This window comes from Octopus sinensis, linkage group LG24, assembly GCF_006345805.1.
Source record: "Octopus sinensis linkage group LG24, ASM634580v1, whole genome shotgun sequence".
NCBI classification, from domain to species: Eukaryota; Metazoa; Mollusca; class Cephalopoda; order Octopoda; family Octopodidae; genus Octopus; species Octopus sinensis.
This window is the reverse complement of record NC_043020.1, coordinates 3,431,326-3,453,602: the sequence shown is the minus strand read 5'-3', so window position 1 is coordinate 3,453,602 and position 22,277 is coordinate 3,431,326. Positions and strand designations below refer to the sequence as shown.

Below are 22,277 nucleotides of genomic sequence, written 5' to 3'. Positions count from 1 at the left end.
ATATATAAATTTAAAATGAGGGTGAGAAATTAGATATTAATTTGATTAACATCGATTTCACACCTGTGGTCTAGCATATAAAAAAACTGAACGTTCAGTAAAATTGTATTATATACATATTAGAGGGAAACCAGTATGTGGACACCCTTATGCTAAAAATAGATCCGCTATGGTCTTACCACCAAGAAGACCATAGCGGATCTATTTCTAGCATAAGGGTGTCCACATAGTGGTTTCCCTCTAATATGTGTGTGTGTGTGTATATATATATATATGAGCGCCCGCGTGTGTATATATATAAGCGCCCGTGTGTATATATATATGGTTATGTGTCTACCTATAGGTTTGTGTAGGTGTATATATAATAAGCACGTATACAGAAATGTACAAAACAAAACAAAACGTGTGTGTCTAATAAATGCAAGGCAGGGAATTTCTCAGGCCTCGCTCGAGTCACATAACTTTACAGCCTAATAAAAAGATATATATACATACATATACGCACTTACATACCGAGTTCTATACACCCTGTCTGTCCCAACACACACACATGTAAATGTTTATGGTACCTAATTAAAGCTGGTGCGTCGTTTACTTTGAGGTGAACCAGAAAACATGAAACTTTAAAAAAAAACTCTTAGTACTTACTGTCGCTTTAAATCGGACACAAAACCAAAATAGTGGTTTCTAATTTAAAACAATAACATTCACAAGTGTCTGATATTGCTTGGAAGAAGATTGATAGTAAGTATTCCTTTCTATATTTCTTTTTATCATTTATTTTGTCTTCCTTTATCTGTTTCTGTAATTTTATATTTTCCTTCACTTTCTTCCTTTCGATATTATATTTTCTTTTGTATTTAACAACAGTTTTCGTAATGTCTTTGTATTTGTCGGGGATTAAAATCTTCTTTCACAATAATAAATTCAAGTTAGGCCTTTAAAATAAAGAGAAAATACAGAGAAAAAAAGGAAAACAATTACCTTTTGTTTGGGTCTTTTTTTTAGGGTTATTTTCTATTTTCTTTCTTTTTTTTTTGCTTTAGGAAATAAAAGGCGCAGAATAAAAGCAAATTAGAAAAAGTATTTCATCCATTAACTTGCTAGAAAGAGAAATAGAGAGAAAGCCAGACTTTTTGTAAGTAAAAAGAGAGAGAGACCAAGTCTGAGTGTTAATGAAAGAAGAGGAATAGAGAGAGGCAGAAGTGCCGGACGGCGGCGACGCGCGTGGATCCCCACCCCTTTCAAACTATCTGAGACATCTTTCTTTCTATCCTTTCTTTCTATTGCTTATATTCTTTTTTGCGCTCTCTCTCTCTCTCTCTCTCTCTCTCTCTCTCTCTCTCTTACTTCTTTATTCTGTCTTTTTTCTCTTTGATGCCTCTCTCTTTCTCTCAGTCGTTGCTCTTCCATCTCCCAGACTTTGATTTCATTCTATTTTATTAATTTAATATACATTCTTTCTCTCTATCGGTTTCTCCCTCACCTCTTCCCTCCATCTCTCTCTCTCTCTCAAACCCTTTTATTTTTAAACTATACACATCAAGGACTGTGTAAGTGACGACATTCATGCCTTGCCTACGTACCTAATGGGCAAAACAAAGACTGTGTTGTTATGAAGTTGTCTTCACCTCCACTTGTGGTTTCGAACACGTTTCTTCTGCACAACACTTGGGGAAATTCTATGATACAAAACCACCTGTCCGTTTTCTTTTAAAACCTGTGGTAAACCAAAGCCTTAAGAGTTAAATTCCGTAGATAACAGTTCCTCTTCTTAGGTTGTAGATTTAATACATCACACTACCTTTCCATTAAGTCCCCGCTGTTGTAAACATTCTGACCAGGTCACCTGCCTGGGTCTCACTGCCTCCCTTCCTCTCACACCTGTCTCAGTGATGTTAATCAGATATTTAGACCATTAAGCTGTTGTTTAGAACATAACTTAAAAACAGGATTCTTACGTAAAATGATGGTAAATTGGTTCAGTTTAAACATAAATAAAACGTTGAAACGGACAGTTTTGTATGATAGAACAATAAAGGAATTCGGGGTATTTAAGTGAAACATTTTGTCGTTATTATTATTATTATTAAGCTGGTATTTGAAACATTGCTTAACGAGTTTCCTTATATACCAACTAATTACGATGAAAAGTATTCGTTTATCTCTAAACACTTTCGGACAGGTGGTTTTGTATCATAGAATCAAAAGACCTCATCTTTATTTAATACATGTATCGTGAGCAGGGTTACCTGAGACGGTTCCTCCGACCAGAATAGTTACAGAACAGTCCAAGACTTGAAAGCTGCACCGTAGTGAAGATGGGTGGGAGGTGACAGTGGCATTGGTGGTGGTGGTGGTGGTGGTAGTAGTAGTAGTAGTAGTGGTAGTAGTGGTGGTGGTGGTAATTGTAGTTGTGTTGATAATGAATGGGATTACGATGGAACAGGAGGAGGAAGTGGTGGTGGTGGTGGTGGCCAGTCTCGGGTTTGGATACTTTGAAGAACTGGGTTTTTGTTATGTTTTTTTCAGGTAGTGTTTCAAAAGAAGTAAGGGTACACAGCTTAGAACCCATTATTCTGTAAGAATAGTTGTGTGCTTAAGATGTAAGTTTAGCAACCAAGTGGTCTGGATTTGATTTGTATGATGCCTTGGTTATCTTCTGCCATAGTCTCTGACTCATTAATGACTTTCTGAGTGAAATAGGTAAGACAAACTAATCAGCATGGTGCAAGTATAAGTGTGTAATGCCATGAGTTATCTTCGTTATTAAGGATGTCTGTATAATGGAATGGTTGGTTGAAGAATTCAGCTGGTTTGGGTTCCAATATATGTGTGTTTGCAGATAAAGGGAAAATGGTAAAACCAGGTAGAATTGAATGCGATGATTTATTCAACCCAATAAAGAGCGTTAACACGGCAAAACTGTTGAATACATTTTGATTGATTCTGTCAGAAAACATACATAATGGTTTCTCATGCAATTTGTACTTGAATAGAACAAGAAAACAAATACGTGACATAGATTCTACTGGAAGACAGGAAAGGATGTAATGCGCCAAAGGCTACCTGAAGCTACCTGCAAAATAAACTTCCTCTCTACCAAGATCCAAACACGACCACACATCCAACCTCACTGAAGAATAGCAGGAAAGGTTCCTCTTTTAAAGCTGATGGTAGGCTCCAGTGAACTAACACAAATTTGCCTGCACTCAGCTGGTCTGTCACGTGATGGAGAGTTCAAGGCCAATCTGTACCAAGCAGCTTCACTCTGAGTGCTTTAGCTTCGTTACTATGGCAACAGTTTGGATACTTATTGATCAGAGCATATATATATATATATATATATATAATGAGGTAACGAACATAAAATGATGATGGCACAGGAGGGACAAGTTTTAACAAATGCATGAGTTTAATGTTTAAAAAGAAATTTTAAAATTTCTATAAATTCCCAACCACATGGTTCCTGGTTCAGTCCCACTGTATAGCCCCAGACCAACCAAAGTCTTGTGAGTGGATTTGGTAGATGGACATTGAAAGAATCCCATCGTGTGTATATATATATATATATATAATGTATTGATCTGTGATAGAAAATACAACAAAAAAAGCATTCTGTCTTGTGAGAGATAAATATTATTTATTTAAAGGTCACAATGCATCTCTTAAAGTGCTATTAACAGTTCCATATGTTGAGGAAACTCAAAGATATTCTTGAGGTGCAAACCACATATCATAGCAAACTAAAGAAATTGAATTATAGAAGAAACACGAAAAAACTAAGAAAGTAGGACATAGAAAATGGTGTATGACTAAATCTATGATATGTGAGGCAGAAGTTACTGCAATCCTAAATAATAATACACCTGATAAGAGGACCTAAACTGGATTATGTGAAGGTGAATTTACAAATCGCTATGCCAACCACATAACCTCCTTCTAACATAGGGACAAAAGTAAAGCTACTAAGTTGAAAGATTATGAAACACCGGATGTGATTAGAAGGAAAGTAATTGAGAAACCCATACCTTAGGTGAATGGATCAAATAAATGTAGGCTTTGTTTGACTGATAAAACTCAAATCCTGTTCAGGTCTTTAGGTCCCTAACTCTCAGTTGAACTCCAGGTTACAAATGTTCAGTGGTTGCGTGCATATGTATAATTATATTTTGAAAAATTGGAAAATTCCACCTATTCCTGACTGACTTGGTATCTTTCCAGTCTTATCATTTAAGGTCGAAGTGGGGGGGGTAGCTCTTTTACCTTTTTATTTTTTAGTTTTTTTATTTCTAGTCACTGTTTTTCATCTTCCATTGTTTACTTTCTGCATTTTCTACATGCTGCCATCTCAGTTTTTTGTGTTTCTTCTATTATTCAATTTCTTAAGTTAGTTAAGATATGTGGTTTCTGCCTGAAGGATATGCTTGAGTTTTCTCTACATATGAAACTATTAGTAGCGCTTTAATACATGTATTGTGACCTTTCAATAACTGATATATATGTGTGCATGTGTCTTTGAGTCTATGTTTGTCCTTCCATCACCGCTTGACAAATGGTGCTGGTATGTTTACGTCTCCCTAACTTAGCAGTTTAACAAAAGAGACAGATACAATAAGTACTAGGCTAGATAAATAAGTCCTGGGGTCAATTTGTTCAACTAAGACCCTTCAATGCAGTGCCTCACTATGGCCAGAGTCAAATGACTGAAACATTAAAAAAATAAAGAATATGTGAAGCATATATTATATGTATGTATGTGTGTATATGTGCACACACACACACACAGATACACATACAGATACACATATATATGAATGTGTGTGGGCATAATTGATGTATATATGTACACACATCCATATATATTTACATATACGAGGGGGTCTGAAAAGTTCCTAGCTTTGGGTTAAAGGAAATACAGGACAAGGATCAGTTAATTGTGATTTTATTCAATGTGCTTTCCCCTCTCAGATTCACACACTTATTGCAGTGGCCCTTCAGTTTTTCTCAGCTCCGTAAAAGAACACGGAAGGTTGTGCCTCCAAACCAGGCCTTTTGTGATTCCCTCAAAGCCAGGAACTTTTCAGCACCCCTCATGTGTGTGTGTGTCGTGTTTAAAGTGCACCCTGGAATTCACCTTTCTACTATTATATTATTCCTATCTCTTTGCTATTTTCTGCTCCATTTACAAGTCGTATGTAATTGCCAGTGAAATGTTCCCCATATCTGCCATTACTGAAAAGATAAAAGGGACCTCAGCAGGACCCAGCAAACCAGACTCGGTTTTATAAACATGCTGAGTCATTCTCAGTCATTCTCTACAATTCGTTCAACTATTTCTTCCTCTCTTCTGTGGGTGGGATAGTGTGTGTGTGACTGTCTGGGCATGCGTGTGTGTGTGTGCGTGTATTTATATATGTGTGTTGGTGTGTATGTATATCTGTTTGTATGTATTTATGTATGTGTTGGTGTGTATGTACGTATGTTTGTTTGTATCTGTGTGTGTGTGTGTGTGAGAGAGAGAGAGAGAGAGTGTGTGTGTAAGTGTTTGTGTCTACAAAGTGAGAGAGAAAGCTCTGTTTCTTTCTTAGCACGACCATATGTCATAGACATTAAAGATAAGAAATAAATCCATTAATCCCCCCTTTTTAATCAGATTATCAAGCTTCAATATCTTACATCACCTCAACTCATACTTTTCTTGTTGGAGGAGGATTAGTCTGGGGAAAGAAGATGTGTGCATGGCTTTCACGGGCCCCCTGGGACTTGTGAAATCTTGACAATGAACGCAGAGAATGTCCTTCTTGAATAGCTATAAACTGACAAACTGACAAGATTAAGATTGTTAAGGAGGGAATTCCAAAAGGCTGATAATCTGGGGAGGAAAGACTGGGTGTAGCAGTTAGTAAGGGGTTTCCTACTTCCTTCTGTCCTTGAGCCCTCATCTCTTTGATCGGGATCTTATTAATGCTGTTGTGACCTGCAGTGTAGCTTGAGTATCTTTTAACCTATTTCTTTATTACCCACAAGGGGCTAAACACAGAGGGGACAAACAAGGACAGACATAGGTATTAAGTCGATTACATCGACCCAAGTGCATAACTGGTACTTAATTTATCGACCCCAAAAGGATGAAAGGTAAAGTCGACCTCAGCAGAATTTGAACTCACAACATAACGGCAGAGGAAATACCGCAAAGCATTTCGCCTGGCGTGCTAACGATTCTGCCAGCTCGCCGCCTTTTAACCTGGTGAAGTCCCATCCGTTCCAGGTCTGACTGCACCCACTTACTTCCTCACGGAAATAGGCAAACAAAAGAGGGAAAGAGCGGAAGAGAGAAGATATTGAACGACAGAGTAAAACTTGTACTTTACCTGTCGATCCTGAAAACTACCACCAACGCAATTTGAACTCAGAGTGCACAGGGTTTGGCTGATTACTGCAAAGCAACCTATTTAGTACTCTAACAACTATGTCAATTAGTCATCTTCGTATAGAGCTTAGAAGGAGAAGACATAAAATGGCTCATTAAAGGAGAGCTAAAAATATATTTTGTCCTTGTAGCATTTCACAACGTTACACACCACATGCTTGTGATTGGTGATAACAAGTCCCTAACAATGCAAACAACCAACTCATTTCATACTTCAGGTGATATCTTCAGAATTGACAGGACAATTCCTTCTGCTGTCCCTCTTTTTATATTCTTAATGACCCTCCCCCCCACTTTATATGACAACCAATGCAATGAATGTTCTTGGGAGTTTATAAGCTGACCACCACAAAATTAAGACAATCAAGGAGGGAAATCCAAAGGTTTGATATTCTGGAGAGGAATTGGTTGGGAGTGGTCATTAGTATGGCAGGTGTTCTGGCAGGCAGGCAGGTAGTTAGGTAGGCAGGTAGGTAGGCAGGTAGGTAGGTAGGTAGGTAGGTAGGTAGGTAGGTAATCCACATTTATTTATTATGTTCACAAGTATGTATGGTCATTAGAAAATATGTAAATGTAATTGTATTTCCAGTGAATGTGTCCCTATGTGCAAAAGGAAACTGAGGCAAACATGTTCATATAAACTTGTCCATGATGACTCTTCGGCTCATTCATGTAATGCTCAGGATTCTGTAAGCCTTATTGTACATATATATATATATATATATATATATATATATACACAATAGGATCGCTGCTGCAGAAGACTGCAGACAAGCCAGGAAGAACAGAGCTCACAACCCTGTAGCAGGCGCTACCATTCCCTGTCCATACTGTCAAAGACTCTTTCGGGCACAGATTAGCCTCACTAGCCATCTGCGGACTCACAAAGCAAGCCCACCTCCACCCCAGGATGACTAGATGGTCTTCGTTGCATCAACGGACAATATATATATATATACACACACACACACATCTGTGATTCTGTGATTCTCCACCCACCCCTCTCCAATCCCATATTCTCCTCCTCTTCTCCTTCTTTTATCTCTTATAATTCACCTCTTTGCTTTCCCTTCATTTTCCCCTCCACCCCTCCTCAACCTTCCTTATTCCACCTTCTCCTCCTCCCTCAGCTACACCCCTACCTTATCACCTACCTCCTCTTCCTGCTCCCCCTTTCCTCCCCTGCATCTCTTTCATTCACCTAGTTCTCTTCGCATCTCCTCCCTCCCTCACTCTGTCAGCTACTTTTTCCTTCCTCCCCCCCCTTCTATCACCTTTATTTGACTACTCCTTATACTCCTCTCCTCCCTCCAACCTCCACTTTATCACCTTCTTCTCCACCTCTTCCTTAACCTTATTCTCCAACAATACCCTCAATGTATTACACAATAAAGACAGGTTTATAAACTAACCCACATATCAAAATATCAAAATTGCATCTACTCCTGACATGATAACTATATATATATATATATATATATATATATATATAATATATATATATATAATATATATATATATATATATATATATATATATACATATATATATATAAGTATATATATGTCATCATCATCATCATGGACGCTAAATGATGATGATGATGACATATATATATATATTATATATATATATATATATATATATATATATATACAAATATATATATATATATTTTTGTTTATCCTTATTTTTTTTTCTTTTAGTTAAAGTGTGTTTAATTACTTTTACTTCACATTTCTCATTACTCTATTTACTGCGAGTCATCAAGGTAGCCTTTATGTGGACACTCAGTCTGCTAGTAATAGTAATAATATCTTCTTTCATCATCATCATCATTGTTCAACCGTGGTCGAGACAATGGAATTTACTATGTTACGCCAGACTTCACGATCCATCATAGCATTACGGAGGTCCTGTTGCTGGATGCCTGTATCCCTGAAGATTAGATCAGGGTAGGAGAGTGTGCGCCCTCTGGTATTGTGAGTAGATGGCTTCCAGAGGAGAAGAGTAGAAATTACCTTGTTTTCAGCTCTTCAACAATGTTTCACTTGTTTCGGTCATTAGACTGCTGCTAGGCCAGGGAACAACCTTGAAGAATTTTGGTTCAATGAATTGATCCCTGTACTTTTATTTTTGTTTTTTTATAAGCCTGCTACTTATTTTATCAGTCACTTTTGTTGAACTACTAAGTTATAGGGGCATAAACACACCAGCACTAGTTGTGAAGTGGTGGTGGGACACAAACACGCATGTATACACACACACACACACACACACACACAATGAGCTTCTTTCAGTTTCTATCTACCAAATTTACTCGCAAGGCTTCGGTTAATCTGACACTTGCCCAAAGTTCCACACAGTGGAACTGAACCTGTAATATGCAATATCTTTGACAAAATCCAACTCATAATGTCATCTCAATGCCTAATATGAGTTCATGTCCTTTTCAATTAATTTGTTTGAAAACATGTATAAACTCTGTTAAGACACAAAGAGGAAAACTTATTAATGATTTAATGTGAAAAGTGCACATATGTGACTATCTAAGATCAAAAGGGTTTAAATGGTGAAAACTTTAAAAAAGATGTTCCTACATATAGATGAGCAAAGTGGCAGGATGTTCCACATCTGAACTTGAAAAGTTGGGCAGCATTTGGTGGATTTGCCAGCTTTAGGAATTTAAAAACTAACAAAAAAAAAGTCATTATAAAAACTAAAATTGTAGTCAAGAGTTCAATGTTTGTTTTCTGTGGTAGTAAAACATAACCCCTGTGCAGAAACGATGTACTTTATCATGTGTCTGCTGAGAAATCTCCAGGCAACATACAGAGACTTAATCAGAAAATGCAAGAAAACTCTGGAGAACAATACAGCAGGAACTAAACAAGAAGGTTAAGGTGACTGGACCAAGAATTGAGAATGAATGACGGAACTATATTGAAAAATGCACTGGAACAGAAATCTGATGACAACAAATGAGCAATAGGTAGGTCTAAGTTGACATGACAATGACGTATAAGCAGGAACAATAACAGGACAACGAAAGGGTTGACGTATAGGATGAACAGGGTTGTGTCCATCCCAGGTCATTAACAGGTATATCTGATGACAACAAGTCTAGTATTATACAAAACCCAGAGTTATGTGACCTATTTTGTTTGTATAATTTTTTAGTTGAGTAATATTTTTTTCTTTTGTTTTGCCTATGAACCACACCCAATTACATATATGTGAATGTGTATATATACACACATGCATATATATATATATATATATATATATATATATATATATATATATACATATAGAATAATTTTTACTTATAAATCATTTTTTAGTGTTTAATGAGGGTGACATGGTAGTGAATCACCCTCGCTTGGCGATGAGGATTCAGATGTCCAGTCAACCAAGTCATTAATTCTTGAAATAACATATAAGTGGCTGAGTATTCCATCCTTAGTGTAATACTCTAACAGTATCAGCATAGCCAATGCCAGCGGTGCCTTGACTGGCACCTGTGCTGGTGGCACGTAAAAAGCACCCACTATACTCATGGAGTGGTTGGCGTTAGGAAGGGTATCCAGCTGTAGAAATACTGCCAGAGCAGACTGGAGCCTGGTGCAGCCTCCTGGCTTCCCAGACCCCAGTCGAACCGTCCAACCCATGCTAGCACGGAAAACGAATGTTAAACGATGATGATGATGATGATGATGATGATATATACATACATATATATATATATATATATATATATATATATATATATATAAGTATATCACAATTTAGATTTGTTGAAATATGTTTCTCACATATTTCAACTGCTAAAGGAAAATACACAGCAGTTACCTTGGAGAATAAATCTCTTTTATGGTTAAAAAGGTGTGAAAACACTCCGTTCATTCAGTGTCAGCTTCTCTCAGGAATCTTAGTCATCGATGTTCCAAGTTAGTTAACTCTTGTCAATCAGGTGTACCTGAGAGGGACAATCCTGAACGAACTGACAAAGATTATGGCTTTATATATAATTCAGCCAACATATTGACTGATTTGCACTAGTAGATTGCACGATCGGAGTAAATGCACTGAGCAATGTTTATGTAAAATCCCAATTTCGGTTAGTTGAAACATGTCTGTCACATATTTCGATTGCTGAAGGCATAAACACTGCAGTTCAGTTGAAATATGTGACAAACATATTTCAACTAACCTAAATTGGGATTACACGTAAACACTGCTTAGCACATTTACTCCCATGTATATATATACACATATATATACATATATATATATATATATATATATATAATATATATATATGTGTGTGTGTGTGTGTGTGTGTGTGGTGTGTGTGTGTGTGTGTGTGTGTGTGTATGTTTATATATGTGTATGTTTATATATATGTGTATACATATATGTGAGTGTGTGTATATTATTATAATTATTATTATTATTATTATTTTTTATTATTATTATCATTATTATTATTATTATCATTATTATCATTATTATTATTATTATCATTATTACTATTATTATTATTATTTTTATTATTATTATTATTTAATAAACACAGTTTATATTTCTATGAACTACTAATTGTTTCATTTGATGAAAACAACTCAGATAGCATTTTACAACATGTCTGGGGCCTTCACACAATTCTCGGAGAGTCTGAAGATTGCATGAAGACACCAGACATGTTATAAAATGCTGATTTGTTTTCATCACATGAAACTATTAGCAGCTCATAAAAATACGTGCTGCGTTTATCTAATAACATGTATCTCTCACTAAAAGATGTACTTTTCTTTTTGTTGATCTTACCATCACAAAGCAGTACACTATATATATATATATATATATTTTGTATGTATGTATGTATTTAACCACATGACTTTGTGACTTCTAAAGGGTTGTGCGCATTTTGCAACCTTTTCCATGTAAAATTAATTTCAGTATGGAAGAAATTACACGTATTTATTTGCATTTAATATGCAAGCTCAGCATTATACATTACAACTGTATATTCACAATTAATGCCATTAATTTGTGAATATACAGTTGTAGTGTATAATGCTCACCATACATTGCGAAACAGCTGTAACCTTATGGAAGTCACATGGCTACATAAATATATATTTACCTCTCATACCTCCAGAATTTACAGCTTTTGTTGTAAAGCATAAAATAAAAGTCACCCTTACCTCATGTTGCAATTGGCACCCAGCCCCACCCCCAAAGCATTGGGTTATGGGTAATCAGTAAGACCTCACAGTTGTATATTCACATGTAAGCTCTCCCCAACCTCTGGCCAAAAAGGTCTCCTCCCTTGTCACAGACCCATAAGAAAAGAGACTCTTTTCAACCTCCCACTTCTGGTACCTTCAATATGTCACCTCCTCTCCCTCCCAGTCACTCATCCTTCTTCCACACGCTCCTCTGATCTAAAGATTGCTGCTCCTTGATTCTATTTCAAAATCATCCATCCATCTGGGCAGAGTGACATTCCCATTAGGTCTCTGTAGGGTCACAGGGCCAGCCTCTTCCTCTCCTTCATCATTAGAGGAGTTATTCACCCTTCAAGTGTCCAAGACATAACACAGAATTCCATCCACTGATACATTATTCAGAGTACTCATTGTGACCACCCTTCCTTTCTTCCACTGTTTTATGCTCTGAGCATTCAGGGACTTTGCCCACCCTTCGTCTCTGACCAGTACAAATGCAACAACACCACACTTGGGTGTCTTCATCTGTACTGGAATATAGCCCTTGGCAGGTCTGACTCTTCAGTTTTCTCCACCCTGGGTAACATCTTGTACCAAAAGACTGTCTTCATGGAAGAGATTCATCCCCTCTCAGTCATACATTGGTGCCATTCCACAATCAAGTTTCCACCGGGCCTGTATGCAGCTCTGAGAAAGCATCTCATGTTTTACCTTTTGAGCATCCCCCTCAGCTGCTTTGGGTGAAAAACTATGCTATTATCCATCAATAGCTCTTTTACAGGCCCCTTTCCAAGAATACTGCATTCAGCACTTCTGTGATTTTGGCCAGTCTCCACCCTGATCTCTCTCCATATAGCTTTTACTTGCCACCGGCACGGGGGCCAGTCAGGCGGTACAGGCAACGACCTCGCTCGAATCTTTTTACACAAGCCAATGGCACAGGTGCCAGTAAGGCAATGCTGGTAACGATCCCGCTCGAATGGTGCTTCCTACATGCCACCGGCATGGAAGCCAGCTAGCAGCTCTGGCAACGATATATATATATAAAGATGTACACACACACACACACACATATATATATATATATATATATATATATATACAAAATAAGAAAATGGAGAAATACATCTAAATCATTTATCAACTACCAGATAATACCCAATCATATACTTTATTAAACCACTACATAAGAACATTAGGGTTAAACATAAAAATATATAACAAAACAGCGTACATGAATGAGTAATAGAATACAATAAGAACAATCATTATAAGAGGATATAAATAAATATATATAAATAGATATAAATATAGTGTATATTTATATTTATATCTATTTATATTTATTTATTTATACCCTCTTATAATGATTGTTCTTATTGTATTCTATTACTCATTCATGTACGCTGTTTTGTTATATATTTTTATGTTTAACCCTAATGTTCTTATGTAGTGGTTTAATAAAGTATATGATTGGGTATTATCTGGTAGTTGATAAATGATTTAGATGTATTTCTCCATTTTCTTATTTTGTATTTTTAATTTGTGGTAAAAATAATTTTACCTTTGCCCATGTAATACAGTAAATGAATTAATTGCATCGCAATTCTTAACATTTATGTATTAACTTTGTTGGGTACTTCACTAGCAGTATATTGGATATATGTTATCCCATGGAGGGTTGAATTTGCAACCCCTATCTCAATTTGTATATATATATATATATATATTATATATATATATATATATATATATATATATACATACACAGATGTGTTTATATAATATATATATATGTATACATAGATGTATCATCATCATCATCGTTTAATGTCCGCTTTCCATGCTAGCATGGGTTGGACAATTTGGCTGAGGTCTGGCGAACCAGATGGCTGCACTAGACTCCAATCTGATCTGGCAGAGTTTCTACAGCTGGATGCCCTTTCTAAAGCCAACCACTCCAAGAGTGTAGTGGGTGCTTTTACGTGCCACCAGCACGGGGACCAGTCAGGTGATACTGGCAACAGCCTTGCTCAAATGATGCTTTTTATGTGCCACATGCACAGGAGCCAGTCCAGTGGCACTGGCAACGACCTCGCTCGAATGTTTTTTCACGTGCCACCAGCACAAGTGCCAGTAAGGTAACGCAGGTAACGATCACGGTTGAATGGTGTTTTTTACATGCCACCGGCACGGAGGCCAGCTTACACACACACATATAAACATATATATATATGACAATTTTTAACATCTATGTATTAGTCTTGTTGGGTACCTATCTGGCAGTATATTGGATATATATTATCCCATGGTGGGTTGAATTTTCAACCCCTATCTCATTTTATATAAACAGAGGGATATATATACATAGATGTATATATAGATGTATATATATATATATATTATATATACATATACATATATATATATATATATATACATACATATATATATACATACATATATATATACATACATACATACATATATATATACATAATATATATATACATACATATATATATATATATATATATTATATATATATATATATATATACACATACATACATCTATGTATATATACATACATATATCTATACATACATACATATATATACATACATACATACATACATACATACATAACCTCTCTCACACACACACACCACCACCATTGCTCTCTCTCTGTCTCTTTCGCTTTTACGCCGACTTCAAAAGATCCCCCACACACATACATATGTAAAAAAAAAATAATAATAAATTTTTGCGGAAAGCGATGATCTTCTTCAGAAACATAAATAAATGCACGTCTTGTATTTTGACATTTATGGTATTTATGTTGAATGTTTGCCCAAGCGAGAGACCTCTGGAAGTTGTCCATAGGTCCTGGGCCGAAAGTCCTTCGATGCAGGTTGGCAAGCTGACTTTCATCGAAACCTAGAGTCTTCCCCGGGCCGTCATTACACTTGCCGTCTACCAGCCTTCCATAGTACGCCGGGGTGGAGTCCCCTCTGTCTACATTGCTCGTTCGCGGGGGAAGCACGAGCACCTGTCGACACTCTGCTTACCAAGCTCCCAGCCTTGGTCTACGCCTGATCGAGCTTTCCAGTTTACCAAAAGAGGTGAACCTGGGTAAAATCTCGTCAACGAACGGAGACCACACCCGCTCACAATCCAGGTAGAGCCGGAGATGCCTCAACCTCAGCGCAGGTCTGAACATCTCTCGTCACAATTGGAAAATTTGCTCAACATATGACAGGGGAAACAACTCTTAACTAATTGTAATTATCTAAATACATTTTCACCGCCATGAAATTTCTAACGACTATTATTTTTCTTATATTTATTTATAGATAATCCAAATTTTACAACCAATTCTTGAAAAGAAATACCAAGCACAGTTACCCAAGAAAAGAGGGTCATATTCTTTTTAACAAAAATGTTTCCTCCAAACTAAGTAACTGGGATTATATTGCCTGGAAGTTATTTCCAAGGAGGATTCTTTCTCAGCTTCACCGCAAACGCAGTTTTTGTATTTTTGTAAACTTCGAAGAAAAACTGAAATTTTAATTAAAATCAGCAAAAATTACTTTATTTGGATTGTTTGAATTTGCTAAAGAGAAACAAACGAAATGGCTTTTCCCAAGAAATCATCAGGAGAGAAAAAGGAATCCGGTCAGTAATTATAATTAATTATAATTATTTGATTTTCTTTGTTTATTTTTGTAAATTTTGTTCTTTTCACTAAATCACTGCAAATACAATAGAACTGTTAATTTAATTAATTAATGTTCAATACAACATATCCAGAGTTCATTTAATCGTTCTTGTACTTTACTAAAGAATAAAAAGATAGAGTAGACTTCGGCGTGGTTCGAACTCGGAACGTAAACCTTTGTGACTCGAGTGTTTACAGAAAAACAACGAAAAACTAAAAATCATTTATAGGTATCTTATTAAAGAATATTCTCTCTGTGGAATCCACAGGCAAAAGCAAGTCGCTGCAATCCCGAAATCAATTCAAAGGAAACCTGAGATGCATATTTTATATATGCATCTATGGAAGGTTCGCAGAAACAAAAAAATCTTGTGCTTTTAGTCCCTTGTGGGCAATAAAGAAATAAGAAACAAAAAATTGAGTGCTCTAATGATTGATCATGAACAGTAAGTAGTTTGCTTACGAACCGCATGGTTCCGGGTTCAGTCCCTCTGTGTGGCACCTTGGGCAAGTGTCTTCTACTATAGCCTCGGGCCGACCAAAGACTTGTGAGTGGATTTGGTAGACGGAAACTGAAAGAAGCCCGTCGTATATATGTATATATATATATATATATATATATATATATATATATATATATGTATGTATGTATGTATGTGTGTGTGTGTGTCTACACAACACATCTGCTCAAGACTGCAGACGTTTTGCATTGGAACTTCACACTTTTTCTGCGACAGACTTCCCCTCCGGAACAAAAAAATACTTATGTACCTTGGACTGAGCAAAAGACCATCTGGCCATTTTGAAAACATCCTTGAGCAGCTCTGGCCAAAAAACAGAGGTTCTGAATTGGCCATTTGTGCAAGAACTAACAAAACTTAAAGGCCTTAAAATCTTGTGGAGGGGAAAAAAATCATTTATTGGACAAGTAACGCTGCTGTTTCTCTGAAGCAGATTTAGGTTTTCAATATTACTGAATATTTGTTCCCTTGAGGAGTCCATGTTCCAGTACTTTGAACCAGTTAAGGTTTTTCCTATTTCTCTCAACCAGAAAAAAAAAAGCATTTTCCCCTCAGCAATGGCCAAATTTAGAAATTACGAAAATTATGATACTTTGTGCGTAAGCAACAGCAGACTGAGAATCATTTTCCCCATTTTCACAAACTATGACTATTATTCAAAAAAATTGATAAGAAAATTTTTTCCAAATAAACAAACTTTATGTTTGATTTTTGCATAAATAAAATACTGTGGAATGGCCCTAATACTGGCAACATGAAAAAAAAGCACCCAGTATATGCTGTATAGTGTTTAGTGTTAGGAAGGGTATCCAACAAGCGAAACCAATGTCTAGATTGGTAGACACTGGAGCACAGTCCTTGGACCCATTGGATCCTCTTAAACCATCCAGTCTGTGCCAGTATGGAACATGGATGTAAAAATGATGACAATGATGAGTTGACTGACCTATTGTCAAATATATTCCAGCCCCAGGATTATCTCACTTTTAATTTCAAACTGTTTATGTAGGACTCCTCATCATTATCGCTTAACATCCGCCTTCCATGCTGTCACGGGTGGCTTGGTTTCACTAGGACCTGGCCAGGTAGAAGTCTGCACCAAACTTCTGCAACTGTTTTGGGAGGATTTTTACAGCTAGATGCCCTTCTTAACACCAACCACTCAGCAGAGTGGACTACAATATCTAATGTGTCGAGGGATGGTTTAAGATGTTAGTCAAGGTTTTCACTCTATGTGACCAGAAGTTGGTAAAGCTTTCAACGATCACAAAATAACTGTTTGATTTCTGTTGTGTTATCTTCACCCAAACTGTAGGTCGAATCCGTGAAGCTGACAAGAAACGGATTCTTGATGATGCTGCTCGGAAACGGCGAGCAAGGAAAGCATTGGAGGCCCTCGAATCTGACAACTTCCAGGCTGATCCACATGCGGATTTGAAAATGAGTAAGAAGGCACCCAAATTTGAAGAATACATGGATATTATGAATTCTGGTTGGTATTATCATTATTATTATTATTATTATTATTATTATTATTATTATCATTGCCTTTGCACAGCTTCTAATGCTGGAGATGTACTGCAGTGTCAGCTGTTCACTACAAGTGAACTAAGGTAACACCTCTTATTTTTCAAGCACCTTCCGGAGTATTCGAGTGGTTCCAAGCAGTGCTGTTTTCTGCAAGTGCTTCACCCTTATTGCAGCCCCTATTTGTTCCGCATACATCTCAAGATTTTTACTCACTGTTCCCAGGGCTCCAACAATTATTGGTATTACTGCTACCTTTTTCATCGACCACAACTGCTTAACTTCCCAAGCTAACCTGTCATATCTCTTGACTTTTCTTTCTTCCTTATCGCATACCTTGTTGTCAGCTGGGCATGGTATATTTATGATCCAGCATAGTTTGCTTTCTTCATTAATTAAGACTACGTCCGGCTTCCTATTTCTGTCTCATGGTCGCACTGGATCATAAAATCCCATAGGATCTTTGCATTTCCATTTTCGACGATGCCTTCAGGTTTGTGGTCATACCAATTTTTTGCTCTGTCAAGTCCATACTTGTTGCAAAGTGTCCAATGGACAAGCCTGGCTGTATTGTCGTGGTGCCTTATTATTATTATTATTGAGAGAGCAGTGCATGCCATCAAAGTGACACTGGGGTAAAATATACAAAGCCCAATATACCCATCATGACTACCCGTCTGATAAGGGTACACCAGGCACATGCATCACAACCATATATGCGCGACATCGTAATCTCATATCAAGATAAACAGTGCATGACCTTGCAGGTGGGGCCCAGTTAGAATTTTCTTCTGGTCGAGTAACCCATCCAGCTCAAAAGGTCCCTGAGGGTAGATATATAGAGGGTAGAGATCTAAATAACAAAGTGAACTCAGTGATAAAAAATCTACAGATGGAGGAGAACATACTACCACCATGTTCTTAATGATGAAATTAACCTCTCTGTCTATATATCTACCGTCTTTGTAATATTGGCAAATGAAATAAGTATAAAAATGTACATTGTCCATTTAATTAAAAAATTCTATATGTGGCTGAAGATTGCTCAACATTTTAAAACTGATGTAATATTTACACTGTTTAATAAAATGAAGTAGCATGAAACGATTGTACTACTCTACCTTGGATATCCTTGTTGCTTATTTTGATTATAATCACCCCATTTGATTTATATGGATAATATACAAAATTCTGGTGCCTTTAACTTTAGTACCATGTCCATCTGAATCTAAATTTTGCTATATATATATCCATATATCATTATTGTTGTTTGCAGGAATTGGACGTAAGAAGAAGAAGAACAAAGTGGACCAACTGAAAAGATGCAAAAAGTCTTTCAATGCATTGTTGGAAGAAGAGGTGAGAAGTCTTCTGTTGTTTCTTGTTAACCCTTTCGTTACTGCATTTATTTTGAGATACGTATGTGTGTGTATATATATATATATATATATATATATATATGATACAAGAAAAAGAACTAACCGTATATGAATATCTTTCTATTTTTATCTGTCTTTCTGCTGTTTATCCTTGATTCATAAAAAATATATTAAATCATTTGCTTAACTTCATTTTTGCCAGTTATCGATAATCTATGTTTTTCCTTTTCTCTCATTCCTTTTCTGCAGCAAATGGCCATCAAAAAGACACCAAATTATTTCTCTGCTGTGGTTCCACCATCGAAATTTCCAGAAAAGCACTTCTGTGCCATTTGTGGATATCCTTTTACCTGCCGTTTGATTCTTTTAGCTTTGTCTTTTATTCCTTTCAGTCACTTAACTGCGACCATGCTGGGGCACTGCCTTGCAGGGGTTTTACTCAAACAAATCAACCCCAGGATTTTTTTTTTAGCTTAGTAATTATTCTATCAAGCTCTTTTGCTGAACCACTAAGTTACAGTGACATAAACATACCCACACCAATTATCAAGTAGTGGTGGGGGACAAACACACACACACACATTTGGTTAATGAGTGACAGAAGATGGAGAATTTTTACAAATCACTGCAATTGTTTCGACACGTCTAGCATTAATCCCTCATGGCTGGGATACTTAACGACTGGTTCGCATCCGATGGTGCAGATGTGTCTCTTCAGGTGAAAAATGGATATAACTCACTAAATAACAGTTCTACAGTGTATCTTCTCATTTCATATAAATATATACATGTGTATTTAAATAGGTATATATGTACATATTTGTGTGTGTGTGTATATATACAAAGACACACACAGTATTTCTTATGTATATACTTGTACACACACACACACATATTTGGTTAATGAGAGACAGAAGATGGAAGATACGAGAATTTTTATTAATCACGACAATTGTTTTGACCCATCTAGCATCGATCCCTCACAGGTGGGACACTCAACACTGGTTCAGGAGCATCTAATTGTGCAGATGTGTCTCTTCAGGTGATAAATAGATATAACTCGTTAAAATAACTGTTCTGCACTGCATCTTCTTAATTGGTGTAAAGAAAAGCAGCAAATTAAAGGATATGGCTTTATTTATATAGAGAAGATCAATAATAAAATCACAGATGCAAAAACGAAACGAACACACAATACATCCAAAGTATTAAAAATAACCATTAACAGATATGGATGTATAAACGCCCTTGTGCAAGTTGTATGGCACCTGTACAGGTACATACAGGTCCTTTCCACTTTCTTACATGCATGAATAAATTTTTCACTATAGACCTTGGTGGTCGTAAAGACACTATATCAGTGGATAGACCAAAAAAGGCCTTCATAGAGAAAACTGTCCCTGTTCCCACTGCAGACAGCACATACACAGCCTGAACACCCATCTTCACCTTCCATGGGATTGATCAGGTACTGGACAAGGATTCTGGATTATTTTTTGAGTTTTTTTACTTTAATGTTGAGAGCGGTTGGGTTCATTTTTAGTATTCACGTTTTTGAGAGCAGTTGAGTTTATTTCAGATCTTCTCATTTTAAAAATCATCTCCAGCTAATCGTTGAGAAGACATTGGTGTTGCCTTGGTGGAGATTTGCACTCTCTGAGTGCTCTTGTTGTTATTATTATTATTATTATTATTATTATTTACATATGTATCACTCAAGCACCTTAACAATTATAACATTTCCATCTAATTACAAGTGTGTATCCTGTGGGGCACGCTACTGTTGTACAAAGTGTCTTGGAACACATCAAGACACACGGTGAGTTTCATCAGGTTTAATTTCTTCTTTTTTCTGTAATTCGTCTCTCTTTCGTTATATACGTGTGTGTATATATGTATATATATGTATATCTATGTGTGTGTATACGTGTGTGTTCATTCATCATCATTGTTTAACATCCACTTTCCATGGACAGTTTGACAGGAACTGTCCAGGCAGAAGACTGCACTATACTTCTGTGTCTGTTTTGGCATGGTTTTAATGGCTGGACACCCTCCCTAACACCACCCATCTCGCAGAGTGGACTGAGTGCTTTTTCTGTGGCTCCAGCACGGGCTTATATGTCCGCCAGACTGATAAGTGATTTGGTGTCTGGCTGGTTTTCTGAAGTTTGTGTTGCAGATCATGAGATCATTTGCATCACAGGATTCCAGTAGCCTTGTTCCCTCCTCATTCCTGGGACCAAAGCCAATACCATCATGCACACCATGGAATCCATGAGAATGCTGCCCAATGTGTCCCTGCCACAATAACATCTCTGTCATTTCTTGTTGAGGTAACATGCAGAAGGACCTCGCAAAATTGGTCCTCAACCAACTCAGACTGTGGGGCATAGGCAGAAATAAATGTAACTATTAATTTATCTCTGATAAGTCTCAGCTTGATTGCCCTATCACATGCTCTGACTTCCTCAATTACCTTATCTACCCACTTTTCTACTAAGAGTATTCCTACACAACCCACTGCATTATTTCTACCTTCCCAATTTTGAGGGGAGGGGTTAAGTCAATTACATTGACTTTAATGCTCGTATGATACTTATTTTATTGATCCTGAAAGGATGAAAGGCAAAGTCAACCTCAGCAGGATTTGAACTCAGAACATAAAGACAGATGAAATGCCACTAAGTATTTTTTCTGGTCTGCTAACGATTCTGCCAGCTCACCGCCTTATTTCTAAATTAATATTATAAAATATTATCTTTAGTTTAAAAATCTAGGTATGTAGATAGGTAGGTGGGTGCAAATCTCGTTGATTACTATGTACACATCTAAAACTTTGACAGCTGAAGGTGATCAAAGAGTAAACCAATCAAAATGAAGAGGTGTAAATATTTGTAAAATACACATTCTAAAGATGAAGTTAATTAAAAGTTTGATGGGAAATTATTATTGAACTTGTAATTTAATTTTATTTTCTTACTCATTTAGATGTCTAAAATATACTGCGTGATGAGCTGATGATGATGATGATGATGATCAGAAGGAGCCATATTTAAAGGTGTCATGTGAAGCCACTGGAGTAAAAGGTAACAGAACATGACCAACAGATCCACAGTTCATTCCGTTTACCTGCACACATCAGGTGAAAGAAAAAAAAAAGAAGAGGAATAAACAAGAGAATTGGTGGTTTTTATTACAAGCTACTTTTGCTGTTTGAAATGTGATGAAAATATCAGGTAAAACAGCAAAATGTACCATTGTTACTGTTTCATACTAAACACAATTAGTGATGGAAAAGTAACGAGAAACAGTTTTTTAATCTAAAGTTGGAATCTGTCTGACTTTGTAAATAACAGCTTTTTCTTTTTTCTTTTGCAATAAACCAAATAATCTTAAAAGAATCTCAATGACTTCAGTACTCGTTGTTATTTTAACCCTTTGGCATTCAGATTATCCTCTC

General features: G+C 36.5%; 2 protein-coding genes across 4 annotated transcripts in view; one reads left to right on the top strand and one right to left on the bottom strand.

The window, feature by feature from the left end:
- The window catches only part of LOC115223850 (SH2 domain-containing protein 4B), a 68,635-nt gene extending 67,461 nt beyond the window's left edge, over positions 1 to 1,174 (bottom strand). The window contains exon 1 of one of the 2 annotated variants that reach the window (XM_029794539.2): positions 985 to 1,174. The gene's annotated coding sequence lies outside the window, so the exon portion shown is untranslated. Of the gene's footprint in view, positions 1 to 648; positions 768 to 984 lie in introns of those variants that run through there. The other variant, XM_036512887.1, reaches the window with a different exon arrangement.
- Positions 445 to 22,220, top strand: LOC115223851 (zinc finger HIT domain-containing protein 1). 2 transcript variants are annotated; one of them, XM_036512889.1, is made up of 8 exons: positions 445 to 744; positions 1,047 to 1,138; positions 15,023 to 15,344; positions 17,224 to 17,400; positions 18,712 to 18,794; positions 19,064 to 19,152; positions 20,553 to 20,633; positions 21,806 to 22,220. In XM_036512889.1, exons 3-8 carry the CDS (start codon positions 15,302 to 15,304, stop codon positions 21,825 to 21,827), a joined length of 495 nt encoding a protein of 164 aa, XP_036368782.1. In that variant the 5' UTR covers positions 445 to 744; positions 1,047 to 1,138; positions 15,023 to 15,301; the 3' UTR covers positions 21,828 to 22,220. The 2 variants fall into 2 exon arrangements, with proteins under 2 accessions (XP_036368782.1, XP_029650403.1); XM_029794543.2 differs by lacking the exons at positions 445 to 744; positions 1,047 to 1,138 and having other exon boundaries at positions 14,745 to 15,344.
- The last annotated feature ends 57 nt before the right edge of the window (positions 22,221 to 22,277 follow it).

Excerpts from the sequence above, each read along its gene's own strand:
- LOC115223851 (XM_036512889.1), top strand. The coding sequence starts at position 15,302 with ATGGCTTTTCCCAAGAAATCATCAGGAGAGAAAAAGGAATCCG. Across the intron at positions 15,345-17,223 it reads AGGAGAGAAAAAGGAATCCG|GTCGAATCCGTGAAGCTGAC; the intron begins GTCAGTAATTAT and ends CCCAAACTGTAG. Across the intron at positions 17,401-18,711 it reads CATGGATATTATGAATTCTG|GAATTGGACGTAAGAAGAAG; the intron begins GTTGGTATTATC and ends TGTTGTTTGCAG.